Source organism: Boleophthalmus pectinirostris, unplaced genomic scaffold, assembly GCF_026225935.1.
Source record: "Boleophthalmus pectinirostris isolate CB_2022bp ecotype Guang Dong unplaced genomic scaffold, ASM2622593v1 HiC_scaffold_23, whole genome shotgun sequence".
Taxonomy (NCBI): Eukaryota; Metazoa; Chordata; class Actinopteri; order Gobiiformes; family Gobiidae; genus Boleophthalmus; species Boleophthalmus pectinirostris.
The window spans coordinates 31,578,848-31,605,345 of record NW_026571207.1 but is presented as its reverse complement, the minus strand read 5'-3'; the positions used below and the strand labels follow the sequence as shown (position 1 = coordinate 31,605,345).

Below are 26,498 nucleotides of genomic sequence, written 5' to 3'. Positions count from 1 at the left end.
GTTATTTTCCTCAACACTCTCCACCAGAAAAGTTACACAGTGCACCTTTAACTAGCTTCGTGTTGCCTCTGATCTACTCGGCTTGTGTAGGTCAATCACCAGTTTCAGATGTCGTCACAAACAATAACAGATATTAAATCATAGTCATCATAGGCCCACATACAAGAGGTCGTAAATAGCATAGGCATATTTACCATATTTTCTGCACAATAGGGCGCTCTGGATTGTAAAACGCACTTGAATGGTCTATTTTTGAACTTTTTTCACAAATAAACCGTACTGGACTTTAAATGAAACACAACAGTTGGATGGGTCAGTGGGACTTTGTTTGGCGTGTTCACGGTGACTCTGGGCTTTGTTCAGTTGTGGCGTGTAGGGAGGGTGCTGTCTGGGACCGCTGGATTGTCGGCGTGTTCGCATTGACTCAGTTGTTCAATTGTGTCTAGAAGTGGCACATTGCACTCGCTTTTTCGGTTCATTCTTCCGTTCCGTTCCTTGTCCGTGTGGAGTGATGAGTGTGGCTGCGGGGTTTTTTTGCTGCGCGGTCGCTGTCTGCTCCGTGTGTGTTTGCGTGCGCTGCGGGTGGTGCGGCTTTGTAGTTTTCTGAAGTCGTGCTGGGACACCCAAGTGGATTCGTGTATAGGGCGCTCTGGATTGTGGGGTGCGCAGTAATTTTTTGATGGGGTTAGAGGCTTTAGAGTGCGCCCTATGGTCAGGAAAATACGGTAATTCTTAGACGTATTTTGTCCGTGACTGTCTTGCCGTTGGCCCTGTGTCTGGTTAAGATTAGGCACAGATCTCTAATGGTTAATGTCGGGAAAAGGGTTTGGACTTGTCTTTAGTAGAAAACAATGTCAACTTTTGTAACGTTTTGTTGAAAACCAGGAAACAGTGGACATTGGCGATCTTTTGACATGGCTGCTGTTTGTTTACTTTTAAGCCGCTGTGGATGACGCATAGATAATCGATTTATATATAGGTGGAGCTCTGCAGACAGATCCCTCTCTAAATCTGAACACACTGATTCTTGATGTTTTTGCAGACAAAGAAATCAACCAGAAATTTAAGTGACCACAACACAGGAGAGGACATTTTGTTTTTTATTAGGCTCTGAGCATTTGAATGGTTGATTAGATTTAGATCAGTTTGAATCAGACAGGAGGTGTGGTGTTTTCTATTGGTCCAAGTCTAAAATCTGAGGCTCCTGAGGCTGCGCTGGAGGTTCTGGCTCCTGGCTGCTCTCCTGCAACAAACAGACAGTTTATAAACAAATGAGACTTCAATTAAAAAGGAAAACTCTTATATTATATTATTAGCCAAGATATCATATTTATTTTAGTTTGTTTTGCATGCTAGTGTTTTGCAGGTTACATGCTGCTATTCCGACTTGCTGCTATTTAGACATTGACGTCTAATTGTCAGAGTAGCGACATAAACTATTTTTCAAGCATCCCACTACTTCAACATTTTTTTTTTTTTCATTGTCGGAGTAGCGGCACTGTACTATTTTTCAAACATTCCGCTTTTCTGACATGAATAATATGAATGTGATAACCTGTTATACTTTGTGCTCCCATATATCATAAGATGCTTGGGCTGGTGCAAAACAATTGATCAGAGAATACTTCAGCCACACAGGATATCAGTCAGTGGGAAAATGTCCAAACCGATCGCCGTGGGAAACAGTCATGCATTTTAAAATGAGCACAGGCCATCCTTCTGGAAAATATTTAATCTAAAACGGAGGCTGCATGGACCCTTTGTGCTTCATTCATTTGGTCATGTAGGCGACTGTGGAGAACATCATCTCGCCTAAATAAATAACCAATCAAGTTCACTGCGCCGGCTCAATGAGATGGCACTCTCGCAAAACACACACACGACCTGTCGGAATAGCGATACTAAACAGTGTTGGAAAACCAGCACGTCTAAATAGAGGCAAGTCGTAATGAAGGGAGGTCGGAAAAGGTGGTGGACCCCTGTTTTTGGTATGCTAGTGGTTCCCTAAAGTATCAGAAGCTGAAACACAGTATAAAAGCAATTAATACTTTGCTTGAACATTACACTGGGGATGCTCTACAAGTATCTCTAATGGTAGATTCACTAGCTAGGACCACACCAACAGCGACATAGTGCGAAGAAGTTTATTGATAATGTACGAAGCGGGGCAGAGATGGCTGGGTTGAGACTATGGGTGGGGGCTCCGTCTCAATCTGCAATTGGCCCAGCCGGAACAGGACCCCCCTTGTAGGGGTCTTATGACTGAAAGACCAAAAAAATAAGGGGTGGGAGGGTGGGGTTGAGTTAGCCGAGACAAACTGGGATGATGGGAAAGGCTGCTACATATAGGCTTCTAGGAAATTAGAGGTGTGGTTGAGGTGAATTGTGGTTGGCTGGTGAGAGGAGAGGGCGGTTGAGGCGTGGTCATGCTCCCGAATCTCAGTTAATCATATTAACTACATATGTTTATGAGTTACCATGGAGCTTTAAAAGTTTTTAAATCGTCTGAAATCTCAAGAAAAAAATACAAAATGGATTTAAACAACACATTTTCAGGAGCCTGTGATCAGTCTGAGCATTCATGGTCATGGTGTTTAACAGTACAAATCAGCTCACCTATTGTAATTCCAACTCAGTCTTGTCTTTCTGGTCAGACTGTGTTAAAACAAAGCTCAGATTAAAGCCTAACTGGAGTAAAATAACTTCAGACAGACCAGTTAGCCTCGCACCCCAAATGTTCATGACATCAGCTTTAAAGTATCAATACTCAAAGATCACTGGAAATTATTGTTATAATTATTCAAGTGCTGTACTCTAACACGAAGAGGGAGCTCCACAGGGGAAACAAATGACAAAAAAATCTTTCTACACATCCCATTTTTATTCTGTTCAGCTCTGTGCCTCCTCTGCCCCAGTACTTTGTCTCCTCCAGACCTCCTCACTCTCTGCCCTCACCTCACCTCTGTCACCAGGGTCTAGGCTCCAGGGAGAGAAGCCCTATCCTCTTACCCCAGACTACACAGGATCACACAGGATATCTCTCACTGACACTGGAGCGCTGATTTTAAAGCTCCTGTATTACACAAAACTGACTTGTTAGCTTTAAGTCATGTAATAATGCTGTTCAAACCTCATCAAAAACATGGAGTTGTGTTTTGGTTCATTCACACATGTTTGAATAATCCTTTATTATTACTCTGTCTACATCTCCAAAACTCAACATGTGCCGCTACACCTTGTGATGTCATGAAGCAGTACTGTAGAGACTGGTGATTCTAGGTCTGAAATCATCCAAACGTTTCTAGTGAAGGTGTATGGAGTTTAAAAACACAGAGGAGCATTCCTGTATTACCACCTGACATCACAAGGTGGAACAGAGTGTTTCTATTTGAGAGAAGAACTCAGCCTAAATATGCAGTTTGTGAGTTAAACATGCGTGAATGAAACAAAACACAACTCCAGGTCAGTTTGTGATGAAGAAACATTTTAATATAAATCAAAAAATAGCCTTTAATTCAGTAAATACCTAATACCTCTATATGGTTTATTTGAGATTGATAATAAAGTGATATGATACGAGTATGTGCAATGAAATAATGAAAAATAAACATGTTTCTATCAACTACAAACACACAAACAAGTAGAGTCAGCCTTGTCCTGTACACTGTGAGGATGCAGTATTATCTCAGTATTATTCAGGGCACTTACCGGGCCGGGCTGACTCAGGGCAGTGGAGCCGACGTACAGAGGGTTGGGGATGGACACCAGGGCAGGTCTGTTTCTGTTTGAAGCTCCATTCTCATCCTCATTCTGAACAATTACAAACAGGAAGTAAGAGACATATAAGGCAAACTGAGGAAAGGGAATACACTTTCAGATGCTATATTTATGTTAAGAACGAAAAAGTTCAGTTTTGTTGTTATTGTTGTTGTTTTTTTTTTTACCTAAAACCATGCCTGGAGTTGTGTGTTTTTTTTTGTTTTTTTTTTTTGCATATTTAGGCTGTGTTCTTCCCTTAAACAGAAAACACTCTGCTCCACCTTGTGATGTCATGTCTTGATACAGGAAGTGCTCCAGTGTGTTTATAAAGTCCATACACCTTCATTAAAATCAGTTGGATCATTTCAGGCCTGGAATCACCATTCTTTACTGAACTAAAAGGTAAAAGGAGCTGTTAACTTGTAAATTACTGCCTCATGACATCACAAGGTGGAAAAGAGCATTTTGAGCTTTGGACATGTAGACAGACTAATAATAAAGTGTTACTCAAACATGTGTGAATGAAACAAAACATCACTCCAGGTATATTTTTAGTGAAGTAACAGTATTATAAAATGGCTTAAAACTCCCAAGAGTAAAATTTGTGTAATACAGGACCATTAAGACATAAAAGGTTTTAGAGAGATTTTGAAATCAGTACGTTTTCAGCTCCCAACTAGAAGCCATTTTCAATTTGTTGGTAGTCCACTGTTATTTATTATAGCACATTTACTCAATCATAAAAAGTATCTGACATTTTTGTACAATTATTCCAACATTTACTGCTGTTTTGTGTTAAGGTGAATGGACTCAACATGAAGCACTATTTTTTCCATTTAACATTAAAATTGGTAGTTTTCAGACTCTAAAATGTGATGATGTCATTGGGGTGTCAAATTATCACGTTAATTGCGATTAATTAATTACAGTCATATTTAGTGCGTTATGTTTTTTAATTGCCTTAATCTTATTTTTAATCTCTAACTTTACTGTTTCTGTACGTGAGTTGCCTTATTATAAAATCAGCTTTTATGTGTTGTTAGGACACAGTCCTGCACTGTGCAGTCCTGCTCCGCTCGCTCCCGCAAAGAACTGTAGCCTAATTTTCATTCCCGTTCTTGCCCACATCTGCAATAAACCTGCACATGTCTGATCTCTGAAAACATCGCGACACAGACACAGAACAGACTCACCTTCAGCATCAACATCCATGTCACAGAAAAAACTCATATTCCACTGAGTCGTGTCCTTTAATAGAAGCTGAACAGCATCAGCGCACAAGAGTGTTTTTTTTTCTTTTCTCCTTTTAATTTATGCAAATGAGCCAGGCGGTTTTAAGTTTCATTTCTGAGACTTGTGCAAAGCTGCATTAAACACATTATAATGTCAAACGGGCTATTTACGCAGATTAGTAATAGTAATAATAATGATACTTATATAAAAACGTTAATGATAGTATAAAAATAATGTAATAATGAATGCAAATGAAAATACCTCAAGTTGAAGGCTTTTCTCAGCAATTTTTAGGTGAAAAAAAGAGAATAATTAGATTAATTAATTACAGATCATAATTAATTAATCTCTCAATTTTTTTTTTATCGTTTGACAGCACTAGATGTCATACTCCCAAATGGGGGGAAAGGGTCAAATTTCCCAGTTGATTACATTGCACTTTACCATAAAATATGCAAATTTTAAATTCACAAATGTCGACCCTGGTATTTTCATATCATATTATTAAACCAAAGAACTCACTGTATAATTTTACATTTTAACAATATTCATTTTAACTGCCTCTCCTTCTGTATTAAAGTTGCATGATGTAACTTTTCTGGTAGAGGGTCAGTCACCTGCTTGTTTCTATGGAGATGTCATTGTTCTGGCTGGAATGTTCCACAGTGTGACATTAAACAGTTCTACCTTACATTTATTCAATTGCAGATTGTTTCATTGCTCAAAAATGCCATTCAGACTGTGAGCGGTGTCACCTCTCCACTGATCTGACCTGTAACTTTGCCCGGTTTGGTTCCCATGATGATAGAAAGGTTTAATGAAACACTGTGAAACACTCCAGACAGGGCGATAACATTTCCAAGGAAAAAAGCATTTGACGAACCCCCCACCTGAAAAGTGGCGTAATGCACCTTTAATTAAAATGATCCTACAGACTGCTGTGATGTCATCTGAAACCCGACAATACCCACGCACGTCACCATAGGCACCGTGCAGCCAGGATCCATAAGAATACATCACATGCATGTCTAGACAAGGAGATAATGTCCCAAACTAGGAGAATGCTACAGAGAAAAGAGAGCCAGAGAGAAGAAACTAAAGGTGTCTGTGGGTCTCACTCTGAAATAGTGGAAGCGGAAAGCGTCAGTCTTGTGTTTGAAGACGTAGTATCCGACTGCACCAACGCCACACGCTACAAACACAGACACCAAGATGGCCGCCGCTGAGGAGCTGGAGTGAAGCGAGCGCCGGGATGAGTGAGAGCTCTGAAAGAGGAGAGGGAGAAACAGGGCTGGTTTAGACATGTCTTATTTACTCTGTTTGGAATCATTTTTTGTGTTGGTTAAAAGCACTGCATGAGATTAGCAACTGTCTTGAAATCTAATAAATAACAAGCAAAGTAAGGCAAAGGTTTGAAATGCATAAAACAGGGCACCAAATATGATTCTTCCAAAACATAATTCAGCGTAAATGTTAAAGGTACATTGTGTAATTTTTCTGGTGGAGGGTCCATCAAATGCTGGTCTCTGTGGAAATTATTGTTTGGTCTGGAATGTTTCACAGTGTGGCATTAAACCTTTATATCTTCATGGAAACCAAACCAAGATACAGGTCAGATCTGTGGAGACGCGACCCCGCTCACAGTCACAGTGCCTGTTTTTCTAGATATTTTTGAGCTGTAAAACCTCATGTAATTGAATAAATGTACGGTAAAGCTGTTTAATGTCACACTGTGGAACAGTTCAGTCAGTGAAATGACATATCCATAGAAACGAGCAGGTGACGGACCTCTAACCAAAAAGTTACATAGTGTTTATGAAGAAAATTGTTAAATAAATCCAATTAATTTGCATCCTTATTTTCTATATTCATATTTCTATCTAAATCCACTGTGAAACTAAAGAAGCTCTTAAAAAAACTAAAAACTAACTCAAAGAAAATGAAGACATACAAAACAAATGTAAACATAAAACCCACATACCTTTATTGGTAGCCTTTTATTTCTTCTTTTTCCTTCCCTTTATATTATTTTCCTTCTTTGACCTAAATCTAGGCTGTGCGTATTCACATAACGAGAACACCTCCAAAATACTGTATGTCCAAACATATTTCTCCACTACTGCGCACTCTCTGGTGACACTTAAAACTAAATACGATACGACCGGGCTTCATGCACAAAATGATCAGAAAATAAAATATGCTTACAACAGTGTCAGTATTTTGCTAGTGCTGTGTCTTGTCTGGTTTAATATCTTGGGTTAGTTCACAGTTGTTCATGAGTTCTTTTTGGTTGAGACTCACAGGAGGTGGAGGGGCGGTGAGAGGACCCTCGATCACATGGATGAGACCATTCACTGCAGGGATGTCCCAGTCCAGCAGGAGGCGCCGGTTCACCAGTTTAATGCTCTATAATAAAAAGCACAGACTATTACATTATCATATCTTATATACAGTCGTGGACAAAGTTGTTGGTACCCCTCTGGTATGGAAAGAAAAATCAACAATGGTCACTGAAATAACTTGAAATTGAGAAAAGCGATCATAAAAAAAAATTTCCTGACAAATAACCTGTGAAAATCAGACACTGATTTTGATTTGTTGTTCAACAGAATTATAAAAAAAAAAAACTAATGAAACTGGCCTGGACAAAAATAGTGGTGAGACAAAATTAGAGCTCTTTGGCAAAACACATGAGCTCTATGTTCAGACGCAAAAATGAAGCACACCAAGAAAAGAACACTGTCCCTACTGTGAAGCATGGACGAGGCTTGGTTTTGTTCTGGGGTTGTTTAGCTGCATTTGGCACAGGGTGGCTTGAATCTGTGCAAAATACAACGGAATCTCAAAACTATCAAGGCATTTTGGACCAAAATGTGTTGCCTAGTGTCAGAAAGCTTGGTCTCAGTCATAGGTCATGGTACTTCCAACAGGACAATGACCCCCCCCACCCAAGAATGGCTAAGAACTAAACACTGGACTGTTCTGGAGTGTTCTTCTGTGAGCCCAGATCTCAATTCTCTTGAACATCTGTGAAAGGAGTTGAAAGATGCTGTCTGGAGAAGGAACCCTTCAAACCTATGACAATTACAGCAGTTTGCTCACGAGAAATGGGTCAAAATACCTGTTGATCAGTGCAGAAGTGTCATTGACAGTTACAGAAACTGTTTGCTTGCAGAGTTTGCCTCAAAAGGTTGTGCAACAAAATATTAAGTTAAGGGTATCATCATTTTTGTCCAGGCCAGTTTCATTATTTAGTTTTTTTTCCTAATAATTCTGTTGAACCACAGGTGAAAAACAATGTTTGATTTTTGCTGGCCAATTTTCAAAAATGTTTTACTTATTATTGCTTTTATCCGTTTCAAGTTATTTCAGTGATTATTGTTGATTTTTCTTTCATTGCCAGAGGGAACCAGCAATTTTGTCCACGTCTGTATATCTTAAGATGGCTAAATGAGCTGCGAGCATGGATATTTGCTTTAGAAACTGAAAAAGGACTTCATCAGACGCTACCAGTGACTTCCAGTGGTGAGCAACCTACAGTTATTTCCAGAGAAGAGGGTGGAAATTCTTTCAACTTAAACCTGAGTGATACTGTGTCTTTTCCGAAACTTGGTACAGACCAAAATGCTAAGCCAGCGCAGCGAGTGATAAAAGACAATGCTAATATCGTTATATCACCCACAATAAAGCTAACAAACAGATTTTCACCACTGTCACAGACTGATGTTAATGTACTGTCATCACAAAACAAGAACAATAAAGTTGGCAAAAGAGTGCAGGCATACCGGGAATCTGTGCCAAACGTCAAGGTCAGAGATACGTTGCTGCTAGGAGACGGGGCTATCAGTGGTGTGAGTCACAGAAGAATCCTAACATGCTGCTACCCGACGTACACTGTTTCTGAGATAACAAAACTCCTGCCAAAAGTTTTGTCAACACAGCAAGGGGTTAAACAGCTGATTGTGCATGTGGGTGCAGTGGACATCAGAATGGAACAGAGTGAAGTCTTGAAAAGGGATTTCACAAAATTATTCGAGGAGCTTAATAAAGTGGAGGTTAAGACATTTATCAGTGGACCTCTTCCCAACATAGACCTAAGGAACAGGAACAAATTTACCCGACTGTTTCAGCTGAACACGTGGCTGCTGAACGTGTGTGCGGCTAGAGGATTGCACTACATTGAGAACTTTGATCTTTTTGGAAACGGAAGGACCTGTTTGAGGGAAATGGCCCACACCTAAGCAGAGGTGGAGTGAGAGTGTTGACGGAAAACCTCCTCCACGCTCTGAGGCACCGGCCTGGACAGGGTCCTGTGCATCCAGTGAGAGAAAAGAGAAATGGGAGAAGCATCCCTGCTGCACCTAACAGAGAACCAGCCAACAAGTCAGCACCATTGACAGCACCACCACTGCCACAACCACAACCACTTCCCCCTCCCCCAGACAACAACTCAGCAGCATCACCACCTCCCGCTCCCCCAGAGAACAAGTCAGCAGAACCACCTCCCCCTCCCCCAGAGAACAAGTTAGCAGAACCACCTCCCCTCCCCAGAGAACAAGTCAGCAACCACCTCCCCTCCCCAGAGAACAAGTCAGCAGAACCACCTCCCCCTCCCCAGAGAACAAGTCAGCATCACCACCTCCCCCTCCCCCAGAGAACAAGTTAGCAGAACCACCTCCCCCTCCCCCAGAGAACAAGTCAGCATCACCACCTTCCCCTCCCCCAGAGAACAAGTCAGCATCACCACCTTCCCCTCCCCCAGAGAATAAGTCAGCAGCACCACCTCCCCCAGAGAATGAGTCAGCAACACCACCACCACCTCCCCCTGCGCCACCAGCACACCCATCACCTCCGCTGCCCACAGACCAGCCTGGAGTCCCCATTGCTACATCTACTCCATCAACGGACTCTTCACTCTCCTTCTCCTCCCCACCTTCACCCATGGCACTGCCCAACCATCTAGAAAGCCTCATTAGATCGGGAATCAAGATGGTTCCTCTCACACCTAATATAGCACGGTCAAGGGTTCTGACATCAACTATGTTGAACTCTCCCCCATACAAAACTGTGCCTGTTTCACCACCAGAGACTCTCTCAGCTCTCCCCTCACCCAAACCTCCCCCTACTCCACCTCCTCGGTCCTTACCTGGTCCCTCACCCAAACCTCCCCGTATTCCACCTCCTCGGCCCTCACCTGGTCCCTCACCTGGTCACTCACCCAAACTCTCCCCTGCTCGCCCTCCCCCGCCTTTCCCCAGAGCTGTTATCACCAAGAGCTAGGACGCACAGGGCCTCTGCTGTCCCAGGACATACAGTCATGATAAAGGTAATATCAGGCTGGGGCCCTGCGATGGAGCTATATCTCCAGTTACAACACGTAGACAGATTAAAAGAAGGACAGTTAGACTGTCTAATCAGAGAAATTTAGTTCACATTCCCTGTAAGAAGATAACATCCAGTCCTACTGAAACTAATCAGAAACTTGCTGTGCTCAATGTCAGATCTTTATGTAACAAATCATTTCTAATTCATGATTTTATTTCTTCTTTTAATCTTGACTTTATGTTTTTAACTGAAACATGGCTTGACAAAAACACAGGTCATGCAGTGCTAGTGGAATCAACCCCTCCCAACTTCAAATTTGAATCTGAAACACGAGCAAATAAAAAGGGTGGAGGAGTGTGTGCATTTTTTAGAGATCATTTGGTTACACACAGGTTGTCATTTGGGGTGTTTTCATCATTTGAGTATGTTTCCTTCAAAATGGAGCTAAAACAATCACCGTCCAGACTCTACATAGTCATATACAAACCTCCATCAGCACTGTCAAAGTTTTATTGATGATTTTACTGAGATGCTTTCAGTTGTTTGCACAGACTTTGATGGTTTAGTCATTACAGGTGATTTTAATGTACATGTGGATAATGTGTGTGACAAAAATGCCAAAGAGCTTAGTGTTTGTCCTTGAAACTTTTGGTCTGACTCAGCATGTCAGTGAGCCCACTCACAACAGAGGACACACTCTGGACCTGCTCATTACAAAGGGTGTAAATATTTCAAATGTCAATGTGGTTGATGTTGCTCTGTCTGATCATTTCTGTGTCTTCTTTGACCTGTCTGTTATTCCCAAACCACCGGCTGCTCCTACAGTTGTTCGAAAGAAGACACATAAATGACAACACAGGTGCACTGTTCATGGAAATGATAAATTTTGAAATTGCCTCATGTTCTAATGTTGATGATGTGTTGAACTCTGTGACTTTGAGTGTTTTGAATGTTCTGGATGCCATCGCCCCGATAAAGGTTAAAATGGTTAAAGATAGGCAAAAAGCTCCGTGGAGGAATGATGACTCAGTCAGGGCACAGAGAAAAGGGAGTGCCGGAAGGCTGAGCGGAAATGGCGCAAGTCAAACCTCCAGGTTCATTATGAGATTTACAGAGGAACAATGCATATGTACAACTACACTTTGAGTAAAACAAGAGAGAAGTATTTTTCGGACATTATTGGTAATTGCAGTAACAACTCTCGTGTCCTGTTTGCAACAGTGAACAGATTAACAAACCCTCCAGCTCCACTGCCACTAGAACTAATTTCCACATCTAAATGTAATGAGTTTGCAGTTTTCTTTAATGACAAAGTTCAGGGCATCAAAAATGCCATCAATTCCACAACACAAATAACAAGCATGCAGCCACAGAGACACTTAGAGCTGAATCACTTTGCACCTTGTAACTGACAAAACTGTTTTAGAGATCGTTACCAGTCTGAGTTCATCTACTTGCTGCCTGGACATGTTACCCACTAGATTTCTAAAGTCCGTCCTCAACAGTTTACTTTCACCACTCACTCACATAGTTAACATGTCACTTCAATCTGGAACATTCCCAAACGCGTTGAAAACTGCGGTCATTAAGCCTCTCCTAAAGAAGAGCAGTCTTGATGCCACAGTACTGAACAATTTCCGACCCATCTCAAATCTGCCGTTTTTTGGCAAAGTCCTTGAAAAAGCTGTTTACCAACAGCTTACGAATTTTCTCCAAATGAACAACTCCTTTGATGTTTTCCAGTCAGGTTTTAGAGCCCACCACAGCACTGAGACTGCTCTTATCAAGGTGACAAATGACATCCGCCTGAACACTGATGCAGGCAAAGTCTCAGTCTTGATCCTGTTAGATCTGAGTGCTGCTTTTGACACTGTCGATCATGGGATCCTCTTACAGAGACTAGAGGACTGGGTGGGCATCTCTGGTACTGTACTAAACTGGTTCAAGTCCTATCTAGAAGACAGGAAGTATTTTGTTGAAATTGGAAACTGTGTCTCAGATCACATGGCCCTGACCTGTGGGGTGCCTCAGGGGTCAATCCTGGGCCCCCTGTTGTTCAATCTCTACATGCTGCCATTAGGCCAGTTAATAAGCAGCAATAATGTGTCCTACCACAATTATGCAGATGACACTCAGATCTACGTCTCTCTGGCAGCAGGAGACTATGGACCAGTGGACTCACTTGGTCATTGCATCCAACAGATCAGTGTGTGGATGCAAAACAACTTTCTCCAGCTAAACTCTGACAAGACTGAAGTCATAGTGTTTGGTCCACAGAAACAAAGGGACAGTGTCAGCAGTCACCTCCAGTCTCTCTCTCCAAAACCTTCAAATCAGGCAAGAAATCTAGGGGTAATAATGGACTCAGACTTGAACTTTAACAGCCACATCAAATCAATAACATCTGCAGCCTTTTACCATCTAAAAAACATAGCAAAAATCAAAGGTTTTCTGTCTAAATCAGACTTGGAGAAACTTATCCATGTGTTTGTCTCCAGTAGGTTAGATACTGTAATGGTCTGCTCACTGGTCTCTCCAAACGAGCTGTGAGACGCTGCAGAACATCCAGAACGCTGCAGCTCGGGTCCTTACTCAAACTAGGAAGTACGAGCACATAAGTCCTGTGCTCAGGTCTCTGCACTGGCTTCCTGTGCCTCAGAGAATAGACTTTAAAACAGCTCTGCTTGTGTACAAGTCTCTCCATGGCCGAGCACCAAAGTACATCTGTGACATGTTAGTGTCATATGAACCATCTCGCACTCTGAGGAGCTCAGGGACCGGCCTCCTGCTGGTGCCCAGAGTCAGGACTAAACAAGGGGAGTCAGCGTTTCAGGTTCATGCAGCTAAAACCTGGAACAGTCTTCCTGAACATGTGAGACAGACTCTTCTGTGATGCTGTTTAAATCCAGGCTCAAAACATTTCTGTTTAACTGTGCATATGACTTGCCTTGCCTTGCCTTGCCTAAATAAATTGGTTTTGTCTGGACCTCAGATTTGTACTAGCCTGATTAATTTTCCATGAAATCTTCCTGAAGTGAAACCGTCTGAGCTCATAGTGTAGTGTTAGAATCCGTTCCCTCGACAGTAGGCAGGTACTTTCTTTATGTAACCAATCGCTGCTATTTGGTCGTGATGTATGTAATGCTCCGTTAACAGGTATATTAAGCTTTTCCCAAATCCCGTAGGAAGAAGGGCAATAACATCTTTCCCCTAGATAAAATTCACCAAACATTCTTTCTGTTCTGGCTTTAAATCCTTGATCTCGGAAATCGCTGCCAATACAGAATATTTGTCTCTTCGCTGATTGGCTGGTGCCCGGACTCGCACTTCCAGGGTTCTTGCAAACCGTCTGTGACTCCTGACCCTGTCGCTGGTGAGAAATGAAATTGAGTGGAAGGACTAGGTGGTGTCAGACCGGCTAGACATGTACAACTTCAAGAAGGAATTGAATTGCATGGAGGACCTAAATGCCTTGGTGGAGGTCTACATGCTTTAAGGGGCGTGGTCATACCTGGTTATTGCCGTGGGTAACAGTGAGGTTAAACCCGAGCTTCGACACAATGACTTCACGGTGTTTCAGCTCATTAAAGGATCGTCTGCTGTGATTGGTTGAGATGTGGTATTCCAGGTCTCTACCGGAGAGAGTCTAAAACAAAATAAGCTCCTGGTTATTATACATTCTTTAAATCTACAAACACCAAAAACATACATCATCTAACTGGATGCACAACAGTTACAATACCAATGTAATTATTAATTTTCTAGTTACCACATTTTATACACTGAAATTTTAAGGACCATTTACCCAGTACATATGCATTCTAGGATACAATCATTTGCATAAGAATCTCCTCGGTAAGTTTTGGCTAAGACTGAGCTAAAACCTGGTATATTCTGGATTTAGTCCTGATTTGGCACTGGGTTTGGACAGACATGTTTTCCTAGAGTAGTTCAGATTTAGTACTGGCTAAAACCTAGTTTAGTGTTGTTTTAGTCCCAGTTCAGACCTGGTTTAGATTTATTCATTCATTCAGTCTTCATTTGGTCTAGTCCTCCTTCCACTATAACCCTACAACAAACATGTTGTTATGGTAAAAATACTATATGTTTACTGGCTTATTCAGGTAACCCTCATAACTGGATCCACAGATGTTCTAGTTCCTTTACTACAGCCTACACTTTGGTCTTTATAAATGCAAAATGTATCATTTTTGGATTGCCAGTTTTTTACCTTGTTGAAAGTGAAGCCATTGTTATGAGGAACAAACAGAGTCACGTCCGTGTTTCTCTGAGACAAAAACTCCACCAGATTTTTACCGGCTTTTGATGAACTGCTGTAATCCAACAAGAACTACACCAAACAAGCACAATGTTGAACAATTATTAGTTTCAAATGCCAGTCACGTCAGTGAATGCAACATACTCGGTAGAAGATGGAGAAGTTGGAGTTTGTGGCTAGAACGTCGGCCAGAACACCGTTACAGAAGTCTCCATTCCCAACAAAGTCACTGGGACATGAACATGACACGTCTGTAAACAAGAAGCATTATCATTAAAGGGCCTACACTACACTATGTTATAATGTTGTTTCCTAATCAAAAACAAACCCAGTTTTCCTTCATTCACACATGTTTAACACACAAATTGTACATTTAAGATGAGTTCCTATCTTAAACTGAAAACATTTCATTTCCTTCTTGTTTCCGCCCAGGAATTGACAATTTCCACTGAAAAAAAGATTAAAGAAGCTGTTAACTTGAAAACTATTAATTCATGACTTCACAAGGTGGAACAGCGCATTTTGAGCTTTGGAGATGTAGACAGACTAATAATAAAGTGTTACTCAAACATGTGTGAATGAAACTAAACACAACTCCAGGTCTGTTTTTGAGGAGATAACCACATTATAACACGGCTTTGTATATTTTATATATTTACCTGTTAACCTGTAGCAGTAGGCGTCATACTTGCTGCTCTGATCCACTGGGTCTCTGTACATCACCACTCCCACATGATTGTCCCCACATTTGGCTGAAGGGAAGCGGGTGGGATAGCCCACCTTTCCCCCCTCAAACCACCCAGCCACACACAGATGCATGCCCAGCTGAAAACACATCAGCATACATTCATTTCAATGGGGTCATTTTTATTGCACTGAAAAAGGCTTTCACTAAAATTAATTGATTTAAACAATATAAGTTATTCCAACTGATTCACATTGAGAAAGAGACATTTACCATCAACAGGGTAAATAATAAATCGGAGATAATATTTTTATGATGAGTGAATCCATTTAAATTTCCTGAGCCCTGAATGGTTCCTGAATGGTTGTAGGCCTGTCACCATAATTACATAATTACTATATTGAAGAATATTTTACATTTAGAATTGTTTTTGAGATAATCCTGCTTTCGGTTCTTGTTTTAGTGACATAAATTAGTTACAATATTATTGTTTATCGTCTATATTTTCTTCAGCAATATCAAATGTCATGCGGACATGACAGATGATGATGATATGTACAGACAGTGTAGGACGCTCTATGCTCAAATATTCTTATGCGTAAGTTTGGTTCTCTGGACTAATTATAAAAAAGCCAGTTTGCAAAGACTGCAGGTGGCTTACAATGACAATTTACGGGTGCTTTTGAGGAGGCCACCATGGACAAGTGCGACTGAAATGTTTGTTACTGCCAGAGTGAACACTTTGCAAGCTGCACTAAGAATTTTAATGTACAGTTTTATCTGCAGACTGAACAAATCAGACAATGAAATTATAATGTCACTCACAAATTTGAGATTCAGTGCAATAAGATATCAGTCCAGTATGTGGAGACACTGGTGTGGTTGTGTTTTAAAAACATGAATGTTTATTGTTTTGTATTGTCACTGTCCTTGTCTGTTTTTAAAATGGACCATGAGTCCGGAATGATGATGATGATGATGATGATGATGAAAACTTGTGATCGTAACAGGCCTAAATGGTTGTGTGTAGTTGGTCTCTTACCTGCTGAGCATCTCCCAGCTGTTTAAAGCTGGCCAGGGCCCCTCCCTCGTCCTCACAAGCTGCTTTAGCCTGACTGAAGTTCATCTGGTACTTCCCCAGAGGAGACTGCAGGTGGAACACGCCCCCTGTGTTCACTAAACACAACATCAATGACAGAAGTCAATACCATCACTAACTTCGGCCTTTGTTAAAGTGCATATGACAGTTCTGGATGATTCTCTAAATTCTACTTAATTTGGTGATATAATACCTATTGAAAATATAAATGATAGTTTACCAACCAAGAACCAGTTTGTGAAGAAGAGTTTAAAAATATGTTCAATATTACAGGAAGAAGAAAGTTCCACTTCACACTAGAGAGAATCCAAAATAGAGGGACAAAATATATACTTACAAAACACTTTTTTCTAATACTTGATTTCATGATTTCAACAAAATAAAAGTGTTTTCTTATAACTGTATTTGTCAAATAATAATTTTTATGTACATTAGTGGAGCCTACTATACATTATGGTTGCTAGGTAACAGTTATGGAATTCCCTAGTCTCTGTCATGATTTCCAACCAGGAACTTGAAACCTAAAATATTGCCAAACTGCGAAAGAAAATCTTTTGTAAATCTTAGATATAATGATCTTAACTGTGTTTGTAGTCCAACCGGTCATAAGCACTTTAAACTCAGCTCACAGACTCACTGTGGTAGTGCAGGTCTTTGCACTGGGCCACTGGGTCACAGTCTCCATTGTTCTCGAGGCAGCGGTCGACCGGAGGCTCTACTTTCTCCATACACTGGACTCCATTACCCAGGTATCCTGGCAGGCACTCGCACGTACGCTCGTTCTGAGGAGAAAACAGTCACAGATTATTATGATGCCAATATGAACAAATTTACATTTTAATGTACCTTTTATTTTATCAGAATTATTTCATATGTCTTTTTCTGTGGCATTTTACTCAAAATGTCGGTGCATTTATGCAAAAACTTTTTTCCCCCAAGATTTTCACAATAAAATGTGTTCAGCAATCCTCCCTGCAAATGAATCAATGTGAAAACTGAACACTTCAGATCATGACTTTCCTTTCATACAAAGTTTTGGTCAAATGGGGGGTGTATGCTTTTATGCATGCATGTCATTCTTTCTGAATAGCTGGTTCTGTTTCTCTCTTACTGACCGGTCCAGTGAAAGTGCAGGAGGCAAAGTCACTGCAGCCTCCATTTGGCTCTTCTGTGCATCTGAAACACAAAGATGGGTTTTAGAGAGACAGTGTTCTGCCCCGTTATCATATTTAACTCAAATACAGCAGAGATGTTGAAGCAAGAATAGTCAATCAGTACATGTGGCATCTGCATCATTACACACTGCTTTTCTAAAGCCTAAGAGGCACTAGATCTGTTGCCTAATACCCAACCCCTTCATCTATGTATGTACAGTAACAATAGGATATTTTTACATTGCAAATGGCATTCATGACGAAGCGGGGGGTACCTCAGGGTGTCGCTACTGTGCCACAGACCAACTGAATTTAAGGGGAAGATGGTTGTGTACCCGGGAGGTGGCAGTTTCCATGGGAGGCCAGGTTGATTGCTAGACCCACGTGTGTGTGTGTTTTGCCAAAAATATTGGGCCACGCTGTTTTTAAAGGCTGAACTGTGCGACAGTGGAGTTGAGTTACGGTTATTGCTGCCTGCTGTCCTTTAGTTTGTTTTTCAATTTGAGTTCACTCCCAGTTAGTCCGCCTCAGAACCGATGGTGTTGTGGGTGCACTTGTAAAGGCAGACTAACTGGTTTATTTCTTTTTATTTGTATGTTTTTTGGTCAATTCCGCCCCAAAATATTGATGCTCATCTATGAGAGAAGCTTTATTGGAACCTGTCCGTTTGTGGTGTTTGTAGTGGTTGTATCTACCCGAGTGCAGTGAGTCTATATTTGTGCCTCTCAGTAAGTTCACGGGAAAACCAACTATTCATGTTGAATAAATAACTTTATCCCTGGCTTTATTACCCCAGCTATAACATTTACAATAATATGTTATACAATCATTAACTTGTCCTGAGCTATATTTTTGTTACATTTTTAGATTTTCTATAATTACAGAGTGCGTAAAACCACACAATGTTAAAGTTAGTTGAGGGTAAACAATTCCTAGTGACACTAAGCCCCTCCCCTTCATACTTCTCACCTGTTAATTGGCTGGCAGGTGAAGCCATCGCCCTGGTAACCACTGTGACAGCTGCAGTTGATGAGCAGCCCAGTCTGATTACAGTCAGCGTGAATGTGACATCCTCCATTGTACTCAGCACACAGGTCTGGAGCTGAACATGAAGACTGGGTCAGACTGGGACTAGACCTGGTTTAGTCTGTCCAAATGTTTTTAGTTTTTTTCTCCTTGTCTTTGTTCAGCTGGTTTACTTGGTTCAGTCCCGTGATTTAGTTTGGGTTTATTCTAGGTTAAGTCTTGATTTAACATACTGCATGTGAGAGTGTTGCGGAGAGAGGCTAAATGCAAGGAATGTAGTGGTGAGTGAGAATTGGAAGAATTTGTGCTTTTTGTGTTAAATTTTTGATGTTTATTTCAGTTCTGTTGTTTTTTACTATGTTAAAAAAAAGTATCAAATATTTAAATTATAAGAAAAGTCCTCAAACCAAGTACCTAATCTAGACCAAATCAAGTCCTTTTTCTAGCCCTGATTTGGTATTGGCCAAGACGTCGGATAGCCCTGACTTTTTTCCTGTTTCAGATCTGGTTAGATCCTGGTTTGGAGCTTTAATTGTTACAAATTAAACATGGTGAGGTCTTGCTTTAGTGTAGTTTATTTCAGTTCCCTCATTTAGTTAGGGTCTTGTCTGTTATAATAGTCCTCTTTTGGATCTTATTTAGTCCGTTTTAGCTCACACTGTGTATACTAATCTTTGTACAGTAATCAGACTCACGTGGGAGAGGCTCACAGAAGGAACCGTTGCCCTGAAATCCTGGTTTGCAGTTGCAGCCGGAGCCTGGCTCACACTGGGCGTTTTTATGGCACTGTCTGCACTCCTCTGGGATCGAACCTGCCACCAACACACATAAACACACTAGGCCGAATGTGCTTAACCAATTACTCTAACTTCATTAAAACTATGTTCTCCCATTTACGTTGCTGTTTTAACACATTATAACCAAGTCTAACCAAGTCAAGCAGGCAAACATACTACTGGTGACTGGCCAGTGCTGATCGTAGCCATGGTTTCACTAGAGGGTGAAGTTGATGGTTGGTAATATAGGCTGTGTCTGAATGTCCACCCTAGCCCTTAACCCCTCATTTACTACCCAGCCCTGCATTATTTAACACAGCAGTCAGTGGGTCGTTTGGTACCGGACCCCACAGTAAGAATAAATAACTTACATTATTTCTGTTTTATTTATTATCCGAATATGAACAGTGTTTTATTTTGAAAAATGAGCTAATTGTCTCCGTTACATTCGTCTATGACTCACTCTTGATGCATGTCAAGATGCTTGTCTTGGTCACGTAATACATTAACACTAATATTAAACCCACAACCTAGCAAAATTTGTAAAAAACAAAAACATTTATTATTATATTTACAAAATCCCACCATTTTTGTGTTGGTTGTATCCTTTTATTTTGTAGTGTTTATCCACCACACCTTAAAGCCCGGTCTGTGAAAATATTGTCTGACATTAAACCGGTTCGTGGTGCAAAAAAGGGTTGGAGACTGCTGATTTAACAGACTCTACAGTGCATTCACCAAGCATTTCAGACACACAGCCCACAACATTTGGGTCACATGACTCTGGCATCTGGGTGAAAAAAGTCTGCTAAACTCTGATAAAACTTGATTTCTCTAATTACTGATTTATGGACTAATAATACATGTTTTTGTCACAGTGGATCTCATGATAACGGACTGGATTGTTCAGCTTTTTAACTGAGATGTGGGCATTTTAACAGCTCAAACTAAGGTAAGCAGCAGTTATTTGATTGTGTATAGATCAGTGCTGTGTTAAAGCAGCATTTCTACCTGCTTTCATTCACTTGTGTTGTGTCCAGTTAAAGACCATAGATCCATGTTAAAGAACTGTTGTTTTTACAACTCTCACAATGCATTGTGGTTTGGCTTAGTGACCAGCACTAGACACTACTTTTCAAGGTGCATTGTGGGAAATATTAAGTACACTACTTTTTCAGGCACTGGACAGTGGGAAACCACTAAAAATAGCATAACCCCTATTTAATTTTCTAAATCTTAATCGGGACTAAACCTTGTCTAATATGGGGAGCATGGACCACTATTTCTGCAGGGAGAGCAGTTGTCACGAGTTAATAGAGCTGGAGACGCTGCAATCAGACAAGAGCCACTGCACAGATCAAACTCAAACCCAAGCCAGCGAAGAGCTTCTTTCCTCCTTCTCTCCTTGACTCAACTTTTTGTGCACACACATCAAATGCACATTCTCCAAGGTGAGTTTTGCGTGTACTCAATCATCTGAACTTCATTTTAAACGCCTAAAAGAGCTATTAACTGAAAACAAACATTTTGTATCAAAGCAGGCTGATTTGATATCTCACCTGGATTTTTATTTAATTTTTTTTTGAAAAATATGGAATCTAGAATGGCAATTTAAAATACAAAACAGAGAGTAAAGAGTTTTAACTGAGTTTTTCTTTGCAGTACTATTGTGTCGTACTGACCGAGGTTGATTTGGCAGCGGTCTCCGGTCCAGCCACTCTCACAGACACAAACTCCAGAGCCCTCCAGTCCGTCCTCACAGGTGCCCTTCTCTGTGCAGTTACAGGCTGAAACACAGGGAACAGCTCTGTAAACCCCAGTGATTTAAAATGTGAAAATTATTACATAATGATCCACAGATGCTTGATTTGCTTGATTTTGTTTGAAAAAACCTTGATACACACACACACTTCTATATGCTGACTTTGGGGGCCTACCTGTGCAATTAGCTCCATAGTGGTTGGGGACACACAGTTCGCAGGAGTCTCCTCTGAAGTTTCTCTCACAGATACACTTACCCAAGCCTCTCAAACCATCATCACAGTTACCATGGAGACTACAGGGGGCTTCAACTCCACCCGGGCACACTGATGTCACAGACAGACAGCCAATCAGATCAGGGTTGGATCATACACAAATCAAAGGATGAGTTCACACTTGCTCTAATTTGGTCCTGGTTGTAGTCTTGGTTTGGTTCTATTCGAGCCATAGTTAAGACCTTTTAGTCTAGGTTTAGGTTTAGTTCCAGGTTTAGTCAAATTAGTCCCAATTTTTGTGCAGTGTGTAAAGTGTGAACACAGCTGTAGAGTCCTTTTTTATGTTAACTGCAAGCTGGTTTTAGTCATAGGATCTGGCAACCCATAGGTGCTCATTCTGCTGTCTGATCAGATCATTAAGAAGAACCAAACCACTCAATAGTATAAACATCTTTTACATCATGGATAATGTTTTAGTATCTAAGGACACAGATGAGTAATAATAAAATAAAATATTTAAGACAACTATTCTCTTTTTAACTTGAGGTTGAAGTTCTCCATACATGTATATACGTTGTTTAAATACCAGTAGACAAGATTAAAACTGGACCACTAGCCCTAAAGGCCTGGTACCTGTGCAGTCCCGTCCATAGTGGTTCTTGCAGCATTTCTTGGTCCACGAGGGGAAGTGACACACTCTTTTGCACCCTCTCCGTCCAAATGCAAATGGAGACAGGTCAATCTCGGAGTACCTGTACCTGTACCTGTAGCTGTAGCGGGACGACATGGTGCAAGTCTCCACCTTCCCCTGAAAAGAACACACACATGATTTGGATTTTATGAGTAGTAAAAACTGCTCAGGAAACATGGCATTCATAAAGCATAAAGAAGTGGACTAAAGGAGTGACTTTGCCCATAGCATTCGGTTCCAGTCAAGTGAAGCTGACTGAGGCTTGCAGTTATAGGAGCAGAGTTCAATATTAGGAATAGGAATTTATTTATGAACAAAATAGCAAAATAAAAACACAAGGATCATGTAGAGTGAGTTAATACGAACATTGTATCTCTGGGTCTGGGTCAGTTTCAGGTTCTTGTTTACTGAATACTGTTTTGAGTGAGTGATACTGACCGTGTCTACGTGTCTGAGGCTGCAGGAAGGAGGGAACACGCAGCGTCCACATCGACCCTGAAATAACAAGCCATGTAATGCAGGACTACAAATAAATATGCATGTATGTGTCTGAATTAAAATCAGCTTGAAATAAGTACAAAATGAATAAAGAAGGACAAATCTTGTGAGACAAATTGACAACAGATTGTGCACACATGTAAAAAATGATCTAGGGACAGTTTTTTCTTTCTTTTTTTTCATTTGAATGGGACAAAATTGCTGCAAAAATATTATTTAAAGTAGATAAAATTGGTGAGGCCAGAAGTGTGAACTAAACTGGACAATAGATTTATTAAAAATTATGTCAATATTGTTTTGCTCCCTGGACCCAGTTTCGTATCCTGGCCCAGTTCGGTCCCATCCCTAAAATAGAAAACAGCCTAATACAGCAGAACTAAAGCTAACGCTAGTGGATGAAACCAGGGGAGTCCCAATGCTCACATATATGGTTGTGTTCTCGATCCCATCGCAGTGAGCCCCTAGTCCCGGAGGTTCAAGGATTTGGTCGATACCGTAGGCCATGCCATCAGTGAACATCAGGTACCGCTCAGTGATCCGTGCCGCATTTCCATTCAGCAAAATATTCCCCTGGAAAATAAACCAGTCTGTGCTGCCTCACCATTGGTCCATAACAGGGTCGGGATAAAACGATAAATTACATACTGATGAGAAAGGGTGAGAGTAAAGATGTTAGCTTAAAACTAAACTAAAACTTAATGAAGTTGATAATACTAGACCTTATTAGTGGTCTATGAAGTAGAACTGCCATAGCAACACAATGGAATCGCAAACAACAAACTGTTTTTCCTTACCACAAGATTTTTGTCGCAGCTGTAATTTATGACTGAGCCATGCATGCTTCGATATGACGACAGGTACTTGTCAGGTGTACTGATCCCCATCACCTACAAACACATGAGAGCATGTGGACATTACAGTAAGGTCAGGGTTAGGATCACATTGTGTGGCTGCACAGTAGCAGTTGCCTGCATCTCCAGCATAAGTCGATATTTTTTTTTGGTCTATCTGCTACATAAAAAACACACAAAGCTTTATTTTAACACTTTAATAATAAGAGAAAACTGGACAAAATGTGACTACACAGTTCCCTTATGAGTTTGTGGTTAAAAAGAGCTGTGGATGAGTTTGTAGTAAATTTAAATAGCATAATTTGAGGAAAATAATTGGCCCAAAAATATCTGGAGAGCTTATCGACTATCTGATGCTCTGGATTCTAAACAATCAGTATCGGCATCGGTCATGAAAATACCCATATTGGTCGATCTCTAGAAAAAGCACAAGATTTGGTTTTGTATCTTTGTTTAATCCAGACTTGTTTTATAGCTAGCATGTTGCGAAATACGGGGAGTTCCAAAATATACTGGAGCTGGACAACACTATTCACACTATTATTATTATTATACACACATAAACACTTCATCATCACAAATGTATCATATCTATTGAATACAAAGCAGAATGTGAGGAAGTCTATTACACCAAAGCCCTGTTCACACATACTTCCCAGAAACTTGCTACAAATACAGATTGCCAGAACATTCAGCTATTGCACACATTGCACAGTTCACACTTAAACTGGCATTCTCAGCCCTCAAGCTGCATATGTGAATGGGACTCTACTGTTAGATATCTTCTTCAAGTAAACACAAAGCTTGCAGAGTTTGATGATGTAGTGACTGTACCTTGGAGTTGCGTATGGTGTGTGCCTTGATGATGGCCGCCAGCTCCTCCTGGTGGTCAGGACTGGTGAGCCAACGCAGCCGCTCCATAGGAAGGGATGTGACAGCCTGGTCTGAGGGCCAGAACATGGTGAAGGGTCTGTGTATAGAGAGCTCCAGGATAGGCAGGAGACCTGAGGCCTGGAGCACAACAATGAAGAAGACAATATGAGATAATAAATCCTGTGAGCTACATCTCTTCCAAGTCAGTGTTACCTCTATGAGCTGGTAGAACTTTGTGTATCCATAGATGACAGCAGCTTCTGTGATGTTTATCTATTAAAAAAAAAGATTACATTGGATTACTGTGGTTAAAGTGTATTTCCTAAACCTTTTCAACATTTTGTCACTCTTGTCTATAACTGTCAGCCTATCACAGCCTTCAGCCTTTTCCTATAAACCAGTTCAGTTCATGTCAACTCATCCAAACCCGTGTCATCCGGCCATCTCCCAGCAGCAGAACCACATCCTCCTCAGCCTCTCCATCTTCACTGTTCACAACATCCTTCTAGAGCCCTATGACATTCTTCCTTTTTGACATTGCAAACATCTCTATATCCTAATATTTGTCCTCACATTGTTGGCTTTGATCGGAGCCTTGTCCCGGAGTGTGTAGGGAGTGAGCAGAGTGTCTATGTGGTGGATCACTCCATTTGTGACAGTGTAGTCGCTACGTACGATTCGAGACACATCATTGATCCACAGTGAGCCCTGTAACAAATACAAATGCACAGTATGTAGTTTAATTAACCTGCTTTTGAAGGTTTTGGGAAGATGATTTGGACATCAATATCATTAAAACAGGAATATAGAATAGATCCATACTTACTCAACTATCACCATTACACAAGTGAATGGGTACTCAGGAGTAGGGTTGGGCAATGTTGACTAAATTTGTATACCTCCATATATATTTTCCCAACAATACATCAAGAATGTGCTAAATTGTGTCTTGGTTGAAGTTTAGCCCAAATCATGACCATAAAATTAACCACAAAAGTGCAGAAACATCCCTTTAGTCTGTATATGTTGATTACACTGGACATTTTTGACTAGTTTTTGAATAGTTTCATAGTTTTTATTATAAACATACTATAAATACTCTATTCTAATTTCTAATCTCCTAAACAATCATTGTGATTTTATACAATTTTCAACACATCTCTTACCTCTACTCAGGAGTGCGAGGGAGATGGTTTGGTTAGGGAAACCACTGAATTAGAGGATGATGCAAAAAACCTAACCTAACCTAAGGGAGAACACACTACACTACAGAGAAAGACCCAACACAGTCTGGCAACATTACAGAACATTAAATAAATGGGTTAAAATAGCTTGAATTCAGGTTAATTTCAGCAATTTTGACTATATAATAAAGATGATTATTTTACTCTTTCATAATGTTTCTAATCTTACAAACAACAATAGAAATAAAAACTACTGAATAGATTAGAAAACAATAATATTAAAAATTCATAATATTGTAACTGTTGCTTTAGAAAAAAGTTATCTTCCTTTTGGCTATCTCTTTGTAGCACGATAGTTGTGGCTGAAACAGGGTGTGTAATAATTGGTTACCTTCTTATACTTAAAGTGGAGAGTGTATCCGGATTGGGCGATGGCTTTGTCTGTAGTTTTGAGATCATTGAAGGTCAGGGTCTCACAGGAAACTATGTGATTTCGCACCATCTCTGCGAGACGCCCGCTGTCCATCCACTGAGTCACCTGGAGGACAGACAGGCGAGGTTTACGCTCTAGGCAGTGAGGAAGAATAAGTGAAGGCCAAGTTTACTTACAACAGAATGATTATTTGTCTCCTCTACAGGGACAAATACAGTGTAAGGTCCATCCCCATAAAGATTCCTGATGCCAGACAGCTGTGGAAAAATAACAGCTCATAGCAAATTTAATCATATTGTGTGCAAAAAAATGCATAAAATCCATTTTCAAGATATAGTTACTGAAACTAGTACTTTTATGGTGTATTCATTAGGTGTTTATTTGACAATACATTATAACCTTATTTAGAACACACATTGGCCTCCTAAAATTGTTGATCTTAAGTTGATCCAAATTTCAAACAGCTAGGTCAGCAGTGCCCATTCATACAAAGATACGTGAACCAAGCGCTTTTTATTGTACCCAAGGACTGCGAAGTAAAAGGCTGAGGTTAACTGATTTTACAGCACCCTTGCTCCAGAGTCCAACGGTTGTGCTGCTGTTGTATCAAAAGCTCTTTTACGTTGATGTAACTAGTGGCAGTGTAAAAACACCCT

At 40.6% G+C, this 26,498-nt stretch overlaps 1 protein-coding gene and 1 long non-coding RNA gene across 2 annotated transcripts in view; one reads left to right on the top strand and one right to left on the bottom strand.

The window, feature by feature from the left end:
* Positions 1-1,051: 1,051 nt before the first annotated feature.
* stab1 (stabilin 1) overlaps positions 1,052-26,498 on the bottom strand; it is a 69,448-nt gene continuing 44,001 nt past the window's right edge. The window contains 24 exon segments of the mRNA XM_020931654.2: positions 1,052-1,243; positions 3,709-3,810; positions 6,111-6,257; positions 7,294-7,398; positions 13,829-13,963; positions 14,549-14,668; positions 14,741-14,847; positions 15,256-15,421; positions 16,324-16,457; positions 17,018-17,162; positions 17,496-17,556; positions 18,504-18,636; positions 19,256-19,372; positions 21,019-21,123; positions 21,274-21,423; positions 21,946-22,120; positions 22,442-22,498; positions 22,925-23,071; positions 23,296-23,388; positions 24,187-24,363; positions 24,439-24,498; positions 24,799-24,933; positions 25,801-25,947; positions 26,019-26,099. Of these exon segments, the coding sequence (XP_020787313.2) occupies positions 1,175-1,243; positions 3,709-3,810; positions 6,111-6,257; positions 7,294-7,398; positions 13,829-13,963; positions 14,549-14,668; positions 14,741-14,847; positions 15,256-15,421; positions 16,324-16,457; positions 17,018-17,162; positions 17,496-17,556; positions 18,504-18,636; positions 19,256-19,372; positions 21,019-21,123; positions 21,274-21,423; positions 21,946-22,120; positions 22,442-22,498; positions 22,925-23,071; positions 23,296-23,388; positions 24,187-24,363; positions 24,439-24,498; positions 24,799-24,933; positions 25,801-25,947; positions 26,019-26,099 (2,868 nt within the window). The 3' untranslated portion in view covers positions 1,052-1,174.
* LOC129410633 (uncharacterized) lies at positions 18,589-21,280 on the top strand. Its single transcript, XR_008632947.1, has 4 exons — positions 18,589-18,841; positions 20,215-20,288; positions 20,628-20,787; positions 20,999-21,280. It is a non-coding gene; the product is annotated as an uncharacterized LOC129410633 (long non-coding RNA).